Source organism: Nyctereutes procyonoides, unplaced genomic scaffold, assembly GCF_905146905.1.
Source record: "Nyctereutes procyonoides isolate TBG_1078 unplaced genomic scaffold, NYPRO_anot_genome, whole genome shotgun sequence".
Taxonomy (NCBI): domain Eukaryota; kingdom Metazoa; phylum Chordata; class Mammalia; order Carnivora; family Canidae; genus Nyctereutes; species Nyctereutes procyonoides.
The window spans coordinates 37,083,297-37,099,740 of record NW_026575047.1 but is presented as its reverse complement, the minus strand read 5'-3'; the positions used below and the strand labels follow the sequence as shown (position 1 = coordinate 37,099,740).

The window sequence follows — 16,444 nt, the reverse complement described above, 5'->3', positions numbered from 1 at the left end:
GATTGCTAAGGCTAGGATTTCTAGTACTATGTTAAACAACAGTGGTGATAGTGGACATCTCTGTTATGCTCCTAATTTTAAGGAAAAAGCTCCCAGTTTTTCCCCATTAAAGATATTAGCTGTGGATCTTTCATATATGGCCTTTATGATGTTGTATATTAATAAACACAAATATTTAACTGAATTAATGTCTTTGGTTACAAGTTAGCAGACTATAATATAGGGTCTATGATCCCTAATTAGCAAACACTTATTTCATGTACATTTCAACATCTGATCCCATAGGAAAAAGGGGAAGAGAATAAGAATTATCCTCCCTGTTTTACAAAGAGGCTTTAATAAAAAAAGATGCCCAAACCTGACAAGCCAAGACAATGGTGGGATGGATGAAGTATGTGTCTTTTAACTCCTCTGTCTCATTGTTCTTACCAACATCACAGGAAATCTTGCTCGGTTATCTAGAGGATATCCTTCTAAAGGCTTAAACTCACCAATTATTAGATTACTTCATTCTTTTTACCTGTATGTGGTTCTCTGTGACCATACAGCTATTTACCTCAACTACAGCAAATTCCTATTTGGTAAGAAGATAGAATAGAAAAATTCACTTACCTGTACAGCTGAGAAGTGATTACATATATAAGTAGCAATGAAATAACACATGAGGATGCTATTATAGGAATTAAGAAGACAGTGGCTAGTAGTAGTTCTTATGATTTAGCTTCTAGGCTGTAGTGAACCAGGAACACTCATAACTGCCCTACTGGTGTTCAAAGTATATGTATTCTTTCACACATAAAGGTTTTAGAACCTATACTGAGTCAGCACTGTGCTATCCATTCATAATTGATTTTAATGGGTCTCTGCTTTCTCTGTATGCATAACTAATATCTTGTTTAGTTTTATACCGCCTTGTGTCAAAGGGCTTTCAAAGAGATATAGGCTAGAGGAAAATAACATAATAAATGTCACAATAAATGCTGACTTCCGAGTGCCAGCCTTCCACTAGCTTCTGAGTACTACATATATACATATATGGTCTTCTTACCACCAAATGCGTCTTAAGCCCCTTTACTTACTCTGCATTTCTTATGTTCCTGTGACATTCTTAATGGTCTGGGATTAACACTCTTACTCAGTGTATAACCTTAGGTGAATTTATTAAGTCTTGGTTTTCTTATGGGAGTATCTACCTTATAGCAGTGTTATCAGATATTTGTTCTAACTTGTAATCAAGACATATATGATACATTGTTCAATATGTTATATATGATATATATATATATATACTCTGCCTAAATTGTAAACAAAGAAATTAATTCAATTAAACATTTGTATTATTTTTTAATATTTTATTTATTTACTCATATGAGAGAGAGAGAGAGAGGGAGAGAGAGAGAGAGAGGCAGAGGTAGAGGGAGAAGCAGGTCCCATGCAAGGAGCCTGACATGGGACTTGATCCTGGATCTCCAGGATCACGCCCTGAGATGAAGGCAGCACTAAACCGCTGAGCCACCCAGACTGCCTGAACATTTGTATTTATTAAACTGACAAATATTTTTAAAAATTTGAATCCTCAAATTTTAATGAATATGTGAGAAAATAGATATTCTCTTATTCTCCTGCTGGGTAAGACAGTCAAAACTTCTCTGGAGAACAATGTGACAATAAAAATCCAAAGTTTTAAAACATGCACACACCCCTTGACTGAGAAACATAATTCCTGGAGAACTGTCCTGAGGAAATAACTAATGATTTAGCTAAAAGCGTATTTCTCGGGGATCCATGGGTGGGTCAGTGGTTTAGCTCCTGCCTTCGCCCAGGGCGTGATCCTGGAGTCCCAGGATTGAGTCCTACATAGGGCTCTCTGCATGGAGCCGGCTTCTCCCTCTGCCTGTGTCTCTGCCTCTCATGAATAAATAAATAAAATCTTTAAAAAAAAAAAAGCATATTTCTCAGAGTATTATTTTATAGTATGAAACTGAAAATAACCTAGATGTCCTATAACAGGAACTGGTTATAATTTATGACAAACAGATCTATACTATAAATTACCAGATGGCTATTATAAATAATGTTATAGGAATATATTCATTGCCATTGAAAGTCATTTAAGATATAGTGTTTTAGTGGGGATAAAAGGCTGCAAAACTGTATATATTACAAATATGTACTTACACATGAAGGTGCATATTCATGATGTTTATGACTAGGTAGAGGGGTATTAATCTTTCTACAATGAATATTATGACTTACGTAATAAAAACTTTTTACATGGGACACCTGGGTGGCTCAGCAGTAGAGCATCTGCCTTTGGCTCAGGGCGTGATCCTGGAGTCCCAGGATCGAGTCCCACACTGGGCTCCCTGCGTGGAGCCTGCTTCTCCCTCTCTGTTGTCTCTCATGAATAAATAAATAAAATCTTAAAAAAAAAACTTTTTACACAGATATTTATAACATAAAAGTCAATCCATTCTCTCTTTTAAATAATTAAAGATATTTTAAAAGTTTACAGTATGAAGAGGGGTGCCTGGCTGGCTCAGTCAGTGGAGAGGGTGACTCTTGATCTCAGGGTTTTGAGTTCAAGCCACATGTTGGGTATAGAGATTACTATAAAAAAATTTTTTTTTGGAGAGTATGAACAAGCAAGCTGGAGGTTTGGAGGGAGAGAGACAGAGGGAGAGAGAAAGTCTCAAGCAGGTTCTACGCCCAGTGCAGGCCCCAAGTAGGGCTTGATCTTATCATGACCTGAGCCTAAACTAAGAGTTGGATGCTTAATGGACAGCCACTCAAGTGCCCTCAAAATAAAATCTTTAAAAGTTTATAGTACGAGAAGATTGCTTTAGATGCAAGGAACACTAGTGACTTTTAAGGATCCTCTACAGTCAGTACTCTGTGGTAAAAGACCAGGTTTTTAAAAATCTCTAATTTGTTATAGACTGACATTTTTATAAAATAGTGAAAGATGAATTATTAGAAAAATAGAAGTTTCGTTTTAAAAACTAGATTCACAAACATAAAGTCATTCTATCAGATGGCTTTAAAAAAAATTTTGAAACTCTTACTCTCAACTTCTGCACCTATCTGGGCACTGACAGATAGCGTTCTGCAGACCATGCTCTCAGTAAGCAAGGCTCTGAGTGATTAAGAAGCCTTTTTGCATTGGACTAATCACTGCATCAAGTAGACTGGATTCTCACTGAACATCTGGACAAGCTTCTCCAGTAAACAGGAGCATTTGGGCTCTTCCCCTATTATGTTTATCATATTTACTAGCCTACAATGTTTTTCTTAAGCTAATAGACAATTTCAATTAAGTCATATATAATTTTAAACCACCAGTCATTTTCCAAAAGAAGCAAACACCATCTCATATAGTAAAAACCTGACTTCAGAGAATTAACATTTTCCAAATCCTGGGGAAACAATAGTCATTAGGGCACAGCAAAGGGATGATGTGCCAGAAATACAGATTCCTCTGGTTGAAATGGGAGCAATGAAAAATGTACATGTTGATACTGAGAGTTTAAGTTGCCTCTTTGCTCCCAGAGTTAAGCAGAAGAAAATGAGACAATTTACCAATCCCTTGGTGACATGAATATAGTCCCCGGGGGAAAGCCGAATGAATCCCTGCCACTCTGAGGAATGAAACAATGATGGACCTCTCTGGACTCATGCCAAAAAAATTGGAATTACAAACATCTTATTTTATGTCAAGATTAAAAAGAATTTAAGTCCCAAGTGATTCCCTGAAATTATGTAGCCTAGCCTCCAGAAATAAAGGTTCACAGTTTAGTAATTTATTGTCAAAAGCAAAAAAATTCAAACTGCTATGGATCAGAACTAAGGATTCTCAATCTGTATTTATACTAATAAAGGATATAGAAACACTTTAATTACGGAATTATATTTTTAAATTGCTGCAAATTTAATCTGTTTTAGAAAAATGAAACTCTACCTAGCACAGTACCTTACATACAGTAGGTGTTCAGTAAAAGTCTGGCTAAGAGTTTAGCTCTTCAAGCTGTCCTAGAATGGTTAAGTCAAATGCTTTATTTTTAAGTTGTATCGGGTAAAAAGTTGAGAGCTAGATCCTAGATCAAAAATATGATGAGCAGGGACACCTGGGTGGCTCAGTGGTTGAGCGTCTGCCTTTGGCTCAGGGCGTGATGCTGGAGTCCCAGGATCGAGTCCCACATCGGGCTCCCCGCATGGGGCCTGCTTCTCCCTCTGCCTGTGTCTCTGCCTCTCTCTCTCTGTGTGTCTCTCATGAATAAATAAAATCTTTAAAAAAAAATATGATGAGCAATAATTTAGTAGTGAAAGGAATAGCAGGACCCAAATACAGTTAAACAAAAGATAGGCGGAAACCAGAACTAAAAAGAAATGTAAAGAGAAAGCTGTGAAGTAGTAAATAAAGTTTCTAAGACAGTCAAAAGGGAACAGGAAGATGCAAATTGGGAGCACTGAAGCCTTAAACAAGAGAAACAATTTCTCACTGAAAGCTAAGAATACAATACATGAAGAATACAATACATACAATCCATGAAGAAGACTGGAGTATTAGATTCTTTCCCCCCAATTCATACGAAGTATGTATTTTTTAAATTGAGGCATAACTTACACATAGTATAATGTGCAAATCTTAAATGTGCAGTTTGGGAAGTCTTTACAAATGCACACATCCAGATCATGATAACGAACATTTTCAGGGCTTCCTCCCAGTCATTAACACCTTCCTTCACTCATCATGAACTGATCACTAACCAATTTTGCATGTTTTTGTATCGTACAGAATGTACTCGTGTTGGCTTTTTCCACCCAACCTCAAAATTTTGAAATACACCCATATTTTTGTGGGCATCAGTAGTTTGTTCGTTTTTACTGCTGAGCAGTACTCCACTGCATCAACAGGCTACAATTTGGTTTAGCCATTCTACTGTTGGACATCTGGGTGTTTTTCAATCTTCTGCTAATATGAATAAAGCTGTCATGTATTAGCATTCTTGTACAAGTCTTTTGGTGGACATAAACACTCGTTTCTCTCGGGCATATGCCTAGAATAGATTGCTAAATTACAAGGTAGGCATGTGTTTTACTGTAGTAGATTGGACCAGTTTTCTAAAGTGATCGTATCAATTTACTCTAGATTAGCAATGCTGGCACTTGAGTTCTCATATAAAGTTTTTATTTTTATTTTTTTAAAGTTTTTAAATTTAAAAAAAGCTCTCAAAAAATTAAAAAAAAAATTAAAAAAGCTCTCTGGTTGAAACACAAGTTTTGCTTTTTGTATTTCCATCTTTTAGAGCAGGGATAACATACAGAGAGTGCTCACACCTCAGGATATACAAGGTTTGGAGGGAGGGTGTGAGAAGAAAATAGTACAATTTCTTTTTTTAGTTTCTTCTTTTTTTACCTAAAAAGTAAATTTTACTAATATTTAATACATAAATTGACACTAGTGTCCTTATTCAGATGGTTATATTTATTCACTTTGGGCAAACTGTGATTTATTGCCATTTGAGAGTGCTTGGTTGAACAAAATTAGGGAATATTCACTTCTAAATGAACTCTTGCCAAATGAACAAGTGGCTAAAAGGAGTCCTGTAAAGATAATACCAATACTGTAAGCACAAGCGAACAAGAAATGGCCAAACTGACAGTTCTATTATGGAAAAGCTCTTTAGAAAAATTGTGACTATCTAGTCATCTCACAAGAAACAGGCAAAGAATATTCCAAAAGTTAATATTTAAAGAAAATATAGACTTAATCTATTACTATTAATATTTTGCTAATAAGAATTTTTTTTGCTAATAAGAATTCTAAAACACAAATTTTATCATGTCATCCCCTTTAGTTTCTTTTGTATTTATTTTATAATGCATGTAATAGTACAAAGTATAATTTAAAGTAAATTTACAAAAAAAATAAAAAAATAAAGTAAATTTACAATTAGGGATACATGTTCAAATTTTTTTTTTTTACTCATAGAGTCACAAAAGGGTTCATTCAGAGACTCTTGTTTTAGCGTTTAATCCTTAGATACAAATGAACTTGTATTTTTAAGTCATACGCAATATAAAATATACTCCATTAAGAGCAGCTAGTGGGGGCACCTGGGTGGCTCAGAGGTTGAGCGGCTGCTTTTGGTTCAGGTCGTAATCCTGGGGTCCTGGGATCAAGTCTTGCATCGGGCTCCCTGCAGGGAGCCTACTTCTCTTCTCCCACTGCCTATGTCTCTGTCTCTTATGAATAAATAAACAAAATTAAAAAAAAGAAAAAAGAGCAGCTAGTGGGCTACCAAATGTTAATACATCTGAACAAAGAAGAGGACAGAGATTAACTGGGAAGAGCCACAAGGGAACTTTCATGGGTACTGACACTACCCTTTTCTTGCAAGGGGTATGGATTATCCCAGGGCATACATGTCAGACTCACTGAATGGTACATTTGAGTGTATTTCAGTTTACATAAATTTTATCTCAAGAGGCAAAAAAAAAAGGGGGGGGATATATAAAAAATAGTGACCTCTAGTTAATGATAATATATGCTGAAGTGTCTAGGAGTAAATTATACTGCTGTCTGCGACTTACTTTAAAATGCATTAAAATAAGATGGACTGCTGTATGGATAAAGGGATAGATACACGAATAACATGATAAAGCAAGTACGGTAAATGTTAATTGTAGAATTTAAGTGGTAGAAGGTGTCCACCATACAATTATTTTAACTTTTCTATACATTTGAAGTTATTTCTATACATTTGAAGTTTGTATGTATTCTATACATTTGAAGTCTATACATTTGGTGGGAAAAATAACCTGTTTACTCAAAAGTTGAATATTAAAAACAGTGTGGTGATACAGGGGAAAAGTTAGAAATTCAAAAAGGAAAAAAAGGTAAGAACACCCAAGCACTGCTGTTTGGTGCTTTTACACACACAATCTGTGAGGTGAGAACTATGCCTATTTCTCAGACTAGTAAATTAAAATTTAGAAAGATTACAAAATATGCCTACCGTCACAACGTATGAAGCCCAGACAAAAGCTGAACGCAACTTGACCAAATGTGCTGGATGTCTGAATCCTCCAGGCCCATGTTCCATACAAGGGGCTGCCTCGGATCCAACGTCTTTCCTACAGCAGGGAAGTTGCTTCTCTATTCAAGCATGGACCTTCTCTGACGGAAAAGTCCTTCCTACAGTCTGAACTGCAATCTGTCCCCCCATGTTTTTCCTCCGAGGTCTGACCCCTTGGGGCCATACAGATTCTAATCCCCACATGACTGGCCTTCAGATCAAGTGACATTATTTGAAATTTGATTAAGCAGGATTTTCTGCAGTTAACATTTTGCAACATCATCTACAAAGCTATAGCTAGGTGTAAAATGGGGATAACATCTCACAGAACTGGAGTGGAAATAACATGAGAACATCTATGAAGCATAGAGCACAGTAACTAATAAGAGTCGGGACTCAAAAATCTTTTTCTTACACTTACATTTCCTTGGAAATTATAATATGCCACTCATCTCTTCTTACATTATAAAAAAAGAGAGAGATGTTCTTTCCTTGAGGAGTTTATGTTAAAAGGGAAGAGACATAGATTTCATGTACTTATTTTATCTAACAACCTGATTTTATTTTCCATTTTGCCTTGGTTTGGAATTATAACTTCTAGGAATTTCATGTGCAATTAGATCTACAACCAGAACTTCTTCTGCAGCACTTTTTTGTTCCAAAACTACTACAGGTGGCCAATGTACATAAGTAACTTGTTAATGAAATTTTAAGGTTTTTTTTTTTTTTTTGGACTCTCAAGATATATTTCAAAAGTAAGATTAAAGCAAGCTATTGGATTACAAGGAACTGACCAACTGGTGATAACAATCTTTAATTCGCTCGTGATCACCTACAGGCACATGCACCAAATAGCTATTTCTTGATAAATATATTCAGGGATCCCTAAAGGACTCCCGAAATCACAAGTCTTGCCCCTTTCAGCAACATGGCACAACAGTATGAAAAATAATCAGTTATTCCCCGCCCAATGAAAACTCTGCCTTGTTTGAGGACAACCTACAACTCACATGAAGACAAAAGTTATTTTCACAGCCTAAGGGAAACTGAACCTCACGTGAAATCTGAGGTTGTTGGCACTGGAATGAATCCTAGAGATGATCATTTTATAGTTGCAGAAATGGATATTCAGACAGTTGAAATGATTAGCCCATAACAGAGCCAGGGCCAAATACCAGGCCCCCTCTCCCCCAATTCTGGGCCCACTGTTCTTTCCATTTTACAATCTTGCCAAACTAAATACAAAAAAAGTGATTATGTCCATCCATTACTTCAACTTCACTAATTTCAGCCTGGCCACCCGTGATGTCACTTCCTTTTGTGAATGGGTGGGTGTGTTGTGGTTTTTTTTTTTTTTTTTTTTCCCCTTTCCTGGGTCTAGCTACCTTCCCTGGACTGTAATACAACATTTTAGAGCTCACACTCTTTATTTATACTATTTCCCACATCTGCTTCAGTTCCCCACGGATCCCAACGGAGCCTCCAAGATGCTCTGACCCTCCTTTTCACTGTATTTCTGATTCCAAACAACCGCCAACCAGGATTAAAAATCAAAAGTAAAAGCGATCCGTTTTTAAAGCACAAAGCACACACACACAGCGGTGTCGATCTCCTCCTCGCTCAAATGGCCTGATTAAAAATCATCATCATCATCATCATCTGATGCTGTGCATCACACGCAGATGCTTTCTAGAGAAAGCGCCCGGCGACAACCGCTGCGGGCCAGGAAGGGAGCGCTATTGTGGGCTGGGGCTGGGGCTGGGGCTGGGGCTGGGGCTGGGGCTGGGGCCGGGGAGGCCGGGGAGGCCGGGGAGGCCGGGGAGGTCTGGGATCCGACCTGGAACAAACATGGAGGTGGAGAGGCACGCGGAGCTGCCCGGACCCGCCGGCCGCGGCCAGGCTGCGAGCTCGCGGCCGCCGGGGCTCCCGGGACCGCGCTCCGGGAGAACTCAACAAGTCTGGATGGCGAACGAGGCGCCGCGAGACGGGTGCGCGGCTGCCAGGAGGCGCCCGCTGGCCTCCCGGTGACCGGCGGCCCTTTCCAGGACTGGCGGCCGCGGCCGCCGCCGGCTCGCAGACAGCCATTTGCATGACGCTCCCCTACGTGCCCCGACGTTCGCCCGGGACCCGGCTGCCCAGCCGCTTCCCTGCCCGCGGCGGCGCCTCCGCCCAGGCCCGCCGCCCGCCGCCCGCCGCCCGGCCACCCCGCGGCGGGCCTGCGCCGGCCCGAGCCGCCTGCCAGAAGAGGCGGAAGGATGGCCGCCCTCGCCGAGCGGGCGCGGCCCGGAGCCATCCCTGCGGCCCGGGCACGTCCTCCGTGCGCCGCGCCTGCAGCCCCGGCAGCCCCGGCAGCCCCGGCAGCCCCGGCAGCCCCGGCTCCGAGCCCCCCGCGCCCCGCGCCCGGCCGAGGCGGATGGCGAAAGGGGGCGGGCGCGCCATCATGAAGGGGAAAATGGTGGGCGGGCGGGCCCGCGGCCGCCGTACTCACCCGGGCCGGCCAGTGCGGGTAGCCCTTCATCTTGGCGAAGACCAGGTCGCCCGCCTTGTACTCGCGGGGCCGCGGACGCGCCATCCCGGCCGCTTCCTCCCCCGCTCGTCCTTGGTCGCCGCGAAGATGCCGGGAGGCCGCCCCCCCGCGGGCCGACGGACTGCGCCGCGCTCCCCGCGGGCCTCGAGCGGGCGGGCGAGCGGCCGCTCCGACGAGGGGAAGCGGCGAGGCGGCGGCTGAGGCGAGGGGTGGGCGGGGGGCGCAGCGGGCCCGGCAAATCACGGCCCGGCAGCGGGGGAGGGGAGCCCCCGGCCGCTCGGCTGTCGCCCGCGCCCAGGTCCCCGCCGCCGCCGCGCGCTGCTCACAGGCGCCGCGTCGCCTGCCTCATGCCGCCGCCGCCGCCGCCGCCGCCGCCGCCGGCCTCCCTCCCGGGCTCCCGGGCGCGGCGCGAGCGCCGGGCCTCGCGCCTCCTCCGAATTCCTCCTCGGGCAGCGACCGCAAACACGATCTTATTATTGTTCTCGCGCGCGCTCAGCATCCCCCCCCCCCCGCCCCGCTTCCCGCTCCCTCCCCTCCCGCGCCGGCCGGTTAATTCCTAGGTACACAGCCGGCTTTCGCCCAGAAACCGCGCGCGCCAGCCGGGCTGCTCGGCGGGCGGGCGGGCGGTGGGCGCGTCTTCCCCCAGCACCGAAGCCCGCGCGGGGCGGGCGGGAGCGCCTACTCCGGAGGACGCCCGCCGCCCGCTCTCTTTTGTTCTGAGCCCGGAGCTGCCCGCCGCAGCCCAGCCAATCACCACCTGGCCGCCCCCCTCCCCGCCGGCCCGCGCCGCTCTGGGGGGCGTCCCCCAGCCCCCCCGCCCTGCGCCCCCGGCCCCCGGCCCTGCGCCCCCCGCGGGCGGCTGCTGCGGGTGCTCTCCCGGGAGTGGGGTACAGAGGCGCTGCAGGCCTGGGAGACGGCCGCCCTGAGCATCAGGCTGACTGCACAGAGCCCCCCGCTCTGCACTCCGCGACCTTGGTGGGTGCTCGCCCCAGGTGTGCCCTTGACCATGCACTGTGACCGCCCCCCAGGGCGGGCTCTTCAGCCAGAGTCACGCGACGTGGCTCTCAGCGGCGGGCGGCACCGTCAGGATTCGAACGCGGAGCTGCGGTTCCGAAGTCCAACGCGGTTGTGCTGTTCCCTGAGTGGGTCTTGCAGGCCTGGAGTTCTGTGAGACGGACTTCCCTCTGGCCACAGTCACTGGTTTCCAATCCTGGCAACATTTTGGACAACGTGTTCTGAATCTGCCTAATGGTGAAGGCGGCTTCTTTTTCATCATCCAGAAGCCCACCTGCAAGCAATGACTGGCACAGCTCTTGAATGTACCCTGAGTGTGGCCATCATTTGTCCCAAGGACAGTTCTTGTCTGTCCCCTCTTCTGAGCTTTCCTGCTCTTCCTGCTTTTACAGAAGTTCTTCCTTCCTGTCGGCGTCCGCCTCCCTCACTTGCCTTGGAGAGTGTGTGCGCTGGCCTATGGAGTGGACCAAGCCCTGCACCTGTTCTTGGTGCCAGGCCTCCAATCCTGGGGCTTGAAAGTCTCCAGCCCCCCTGAAGATCGTGTGCGTCATTACTAGCGCTTGACATGACCTACTCATGCATTTCTTTCCTATTTGTGTCTGCTGATTTTCCTTTTTAGAGATCACGCCTTCCTCATAGGTCCTGCAGGTTCTCCTGTCCTCTCTTCTCACTGGAGAAGATGTGTCTAGGTCCTTCTGCCTCAGTTGTAATAGCCGGTGTTAGTCCCTTCAGGCCGCTATAACAAAATACCACAATAAGGGTGGCTTATAAACCAGGGAAAATTTATTTCTTAGGTTTGAAGACTGGGAAGTCCAAAAACACTGTGCGGGCAATTCTGTCGTCTGGTGAGTACCCACGTCCTGGTTCATAGAGGACAGTCTTTATCCTGTGTGCTTCCGCAGGTAAGAGGTGGAAGAGGGCATGCCAGCTCTCTGGGGCCTCTTTTTTTTTTTTTAAGATTTTATTTATTTATTCATGAGGGACATAGAGAAAGAGAGAGAGAGACAGAGAGAGAGACAGAGAGAGGGGTAGAGACACAGGCAGAGGGAGAAGCAGGCTCCATGCAGGGAGCCTGATGTGGGACTCGATCCCGGGTCTCCAGGATCACACCCTGGGCGGAGGGTGACGCTAAACCCCTGAGCCACCCGGGCTGCCCAAGGGGGCCTCTTTTATAAGGGCACTAATTCCATTCATGAGGTCTCCACCCTCATGACTCAGTCCCCCCCAAAGGCCTCACTTCCAAATACATGGGACATTAGGATTTGGCACATGAATTTTGAGAGGACGCAAACGTTCAATTCGCAGCAGTCTGCTAATGGGTCTCCCGCTTCCATGACCTGTCATGTGTATCTGTCATCATGCCCCATTCATGAACTTGTGAACAGTTCCTATATGCTCTTATGTCAAACTGAAATCCCTCTGATTAGTTGCCAAAGCCCTAGCTGTTGGCTGCTTGCCCCTACGAACTGGTCTCCCCGTGGGCACAGGGTAGGAATTGGGGAGAGGAAAGAAATGAGAACAGAAAGGTGGTCAGTTGGAAGCCACAGGGAGACTTTCAGCAGAGGAGGGACATGATCATGGTTTGGGTCTAGACAAATTACTCTGGTGGCCAGTGTGGAGGTGGATTTGAGGGTAAGAGTCTGGAGACAGAGGCTCAGTTGGGGGGCTCTCATAGGAGAGAGAGGGGCCAAGACAGGGCCTGCTGACTCACTGGGTAGGAAGAATAAATCAAAAGCCATTCCCTGGTTTCTGGCTTAAGCAACAGGATGATTAGTTTTGGCACTCGTCGAGGAAATCCATGAAGAAAGGGCAATTTGGGGATGAGATAATGAGTGGTTTTGTGTGTTGAAATTTCCATGGGGCATCCAAAAAGAGATGTTTCACAAACAGCTAAATATACAGCTTAGAGAAAGAAGTCAAGGCAAAATATAGAGATTTGAGGGACATCAGTATCCAGGTGGCAGTTGAAACCCCTTGGGAGGTTCCCAGAAGACTATGTTGAGTAAGAAAAGCAGTGGCCAAGGATGGAGCCAGGTAACACTAAACCTTTAAGCGTCAGGCAGAAAAGAGAAGAGGAGAGTAGTGCTGGAGAAGTTAAAAAAAAAAAAAAATTCAAGAATTTCCAAAAGGAGGGACCTGTCCAGATAGATGCCTCAGGAAGGTCAAGTGAGCTAAGAAAGGATGTGGATGCACTGAATCTGTGACTGAGACATCCTTGGTGACCTTGGTGAACACTATCTCACTGAAACAGTGATGGGAAGAAACCAGAGAGCAGTGACTTGACACATGAGTGAGAGGCCAGAATGTGGAGTCAGGAAGTATAGACACCTCATTCATTCCCAGCAGTGGAGAAAGACTAGCAAGAATGCATGAAGGGTGAGTTGTTCTGCTGTGATAGGCTACTTTGTCAAAGATTGGAGAAATGTAAGTTTATAATGAGGAGAAGCAGTCAATGGAGAGGATGAAGACAGAGGCCAAAGAGGGAATAATTGATAGGGTTTGATTGATTGATTTTGAGAATGTGGAGATTTCTCCCAGCTAGGCTTTGGTATCAGGGTTTCATCAGAGCCAGATCTCCCTGCTTAGCGTACACATCATCTGCCTGCCTCTCATGCCCTGACCAAATCAGCCTTAATAACCAACACACAGGGGATCCCCTTCTGACTGGTCCTCAGGAATCTCCTAATGTGCTTGGCTAAAAGCCCTTCTGTCTCCGCAGCCAGGTTGGATGCAGACCACCTTGTCAACACAGTGTTGCTGGGATTGAAGCATTGCCCTGTGGCTTTCACTGCAGACAGAGCTTTCAGACTGGTTCCTCTGCTTTTATGCAAACGGCTGTTCCTGTGGCTATTCCAGAACAATGCTCTATTCAAATATTTAACAGATAATAAGTAACCCTTTAGAGATACCACTAAGACCATTAAGAGTCTGATGTATTTTATTTTAGTTTGGCCCCCAAGAGCTGCTCTCTTTGCTATGTCAGAATAGAGCACATTAATTTTACTTCTGAAACTTGGAAAGAACACATTTCACAAATGATAATAATATCAATATCCTTTGGTCACTTTTGATTTTTTTAAAATTTTTATTTATTTATTTATGATAGTCACAGAGAGAGAGAGAGAGAGAGAGAGAGAGAGAGAGAGAAGCAGAGACACAGGCAGAGGGAGAAGCAGGCTCCATGCACCGGGAGCCCGATGTGGGACTCGATCCCGGGTCTCCAGGATCGCGCCCTGGGCCAAAGGCAGGCGCCAAACTGCTGCGCCACCCAGGGATCCCCACTTTTGATTTTATTATCCTAAGATCCCATAGAGATCTTCACCCTGGCCTTAGCACTTTGGTCTGCCTTTTGCCATTCTTCTTGCTCACACATATCCATACATTTTGTTGGCTCTGTCTTTCACCTTCTTTCTTTTTTTGTTTTTGTTTTTTTAAGAGATTTTATGTATTTTTTTATTTTTATTTTTATTTTTTTTTGAGATTTTATGTATTTATTTGAGAGAGAGAGAGAGCAACAGAGAGAACACAAGCAAGGGGAGGGGCAGAGAGAAAGGCAGACTTCCTACTGAGCAGAGAGCGTGACATGGGACTTCATCCCAGGACTCTGAGATCAAGACCTGAGCCAAAGGCAGATGCTTAACTAACTGAGCCACCCAGGCACCCCTGCCTTCTCCTTTCATATCAACTCAAGTTCCTAATAAAACTCTAACAGTTCCTTCAGATCTGTCCCTCAGATTCACCCACTCTGTGATGCTTTCATTGCCTAAAATCAATTCTTCAAATTATGTATGAGATGGTATATATAAAACACCTAGAACAATGCCTGGCAAATAGTAAATTCTCATTAACTATTGGTAGTGTTGTTATATTTGTTGTTGTTAACATGGTACGGTGAAAAGAACTGTTGAAAGGGACTTAGGAAAATTTGGTGTTAATCTCTCTCACACACACACACCAGGATGTCCGAGGGAACTCCATGGACCTTGCATCAGAGTCCCCTCTACTTCTTTTTGCCGCTAGAGGCATCTTTCAAATGCCTTCTAACCTGGTCCCAGAAGAACTGATCTCATATTCCTTGAACGAGAGAGGGCTATAAGATATTGACACTTTCTTGAAAGTCAGTGAAAGGACTGCCATGTACTACCTATGCTGAGAGAGAGAACACCTACCTTGGTGTGAGCATCAGGTGGTTGTCAGTTGGTAGAAGGAACAATAAAGTCAACATGAACCATGATAGGACAAGATAGGTGTCAAAAATAGAGGTCAGTTGGGCAGCCCCGGTGGCCCAGTGGTTTATCGCCATCTTCGGCCCGGGTTGTGATCCTGGAGACCCGGGATCGAGTCCAACATCAGGCTCCCTGCATGGAGCCTGCTTCTGCCTCTGCCTGTGTCTCTGCCTCTCTCTCTCTCTCTCTCTCTCTGTGTGTGTGTGTGTGTATGTGTCTGTCATGAATAAATAAATAAAATCTTAAAAAAAAAATAGAGGTCAGTCTCATTGGTAGCTATACCAGCAGCAACTGCACTCAGGCCACCAAGGAGAGAAGAGATACCCTGATAATGATCCCAAGAAGCATGGTATACTCTCTGAAGATACTATGTAAGTCACCTGTGATCTTGTTTGCAGAAGGAAAGGAGGAATGTTTCAGGTCCTGGGAAGTCTCCTCCCTGACACTCAAAGTCCAAAGGCTGTTTCCATTGCAATTGCTCTCCTTCTCACCCCCTCACTGTCCTGCCACTGAGGAGCAAACTAGAGAATGTTAATGAGTTACTAGCTTTTTGTGGAGGAAGGGATTCAAGATGTAAACGACATTAAAGGCTTGAAAGAACTTGCAGCGTTGGCCACCATTTTGGCTAGCATGATTCCAATCTTAGTGTAGATGCTGCTGAAGAGAGCATTGGATCAATAGTTCGTATTCATTTCTTTGCTTATTGAAAACATATTTGTTGAGTAACCCTATGTACCAGTCATTTCTTAGCTCTAGGAGCCATGGAGAACTAGGAGGATGGTGAAGGAGTCAAAACCATACTAGGTGAAATAGTGTTGCAGAAGTCTGGGGATGGTATGGTATCTAAGTTCAACCATCTGATGGGCTACTGTGTGGAGTGAAGGGTATGGGAGAAATGGTGCCTGACTAGTTCTAGGCCTAGACAGTAAGAGTGTAACAGCTTCCATTTTCACCCTCTTGGAGTTCCAATGTACCATATATATAATTACAAACATCCTGTTGGTATGGAAGGGGAAGGGCACAGGAAGAGAGGCCCTAGAGAATGAAAGAATTCAAAGAGAGAGAGAGAGAGAGAGAGAGAGGACACCCACCCAGTCCCCAACTCTTCTATTCCCCCTTGTTGAAGTGGCAGAAATGTGAGTGAAGGGGATCTTGGGTGGCTCAGTGATTTAGCGCCTGCCTTCGGCCCAGGGCGTGATCCTGGAATCCTGGGATCAAGTCCCACATCAGGCTCCCTGCATGGAGCCTGCTTCCCCCTCTGCCTGTGTCTCAGACTCTCTCTCTCTCTGTGTCTCTCATGAATAAATAAATAAAATATTTAAAAAATGTGAGTGAAGTCATTTTGGATCCCCCAACGGCAATTAAGCTACCCTAGCCCACATCACATGGCCCAGAGACATACTTTCCCCACTGAACTTTGCCCAAATTGCAGAATCATGTGCAAATAAGTGGTGGCAATTGTTTTAAGCCACAAAATTTTGGGGTAGGTTATTATGTGGCAACAGATAACTGAAATGGAGTTTAATAGTAGATTAGATACAGTTAAGGAGAGCTAGTGATCTGGAAGATAGGTTAAGAGGAAAAATATTCAGACTGAA

The 16,444-nt window shown here is 44.6% G+C and overlaps 1 protein-coding gene across 1 annotated transcript in view; it reads right to left on the bottom strand.

Annotated features, from left to right (window-relative positions):
• Window positions 1–10,047, bottom strand: part of HDGFL3 (HDGF like 3) — a 78,361-nt gene extending 68,314 nt beyond the window's left edge. Inside the window, exon 1 of the mRNA XM_055326328.1 lies at window positions 9,568–10,047. Within this exon, the coding sequence (XP_055182303.1) occupies window positions 9,568–9,651 (84 nt within the window). The 5' untranslated portion in view covers window positions 9,652–10,047. The remainder of the gene's footprint in view (window positions 1–9,567) is intronic.
• Window positions 10,048–16,444: the final 6,397 nt, after the last annotated feature.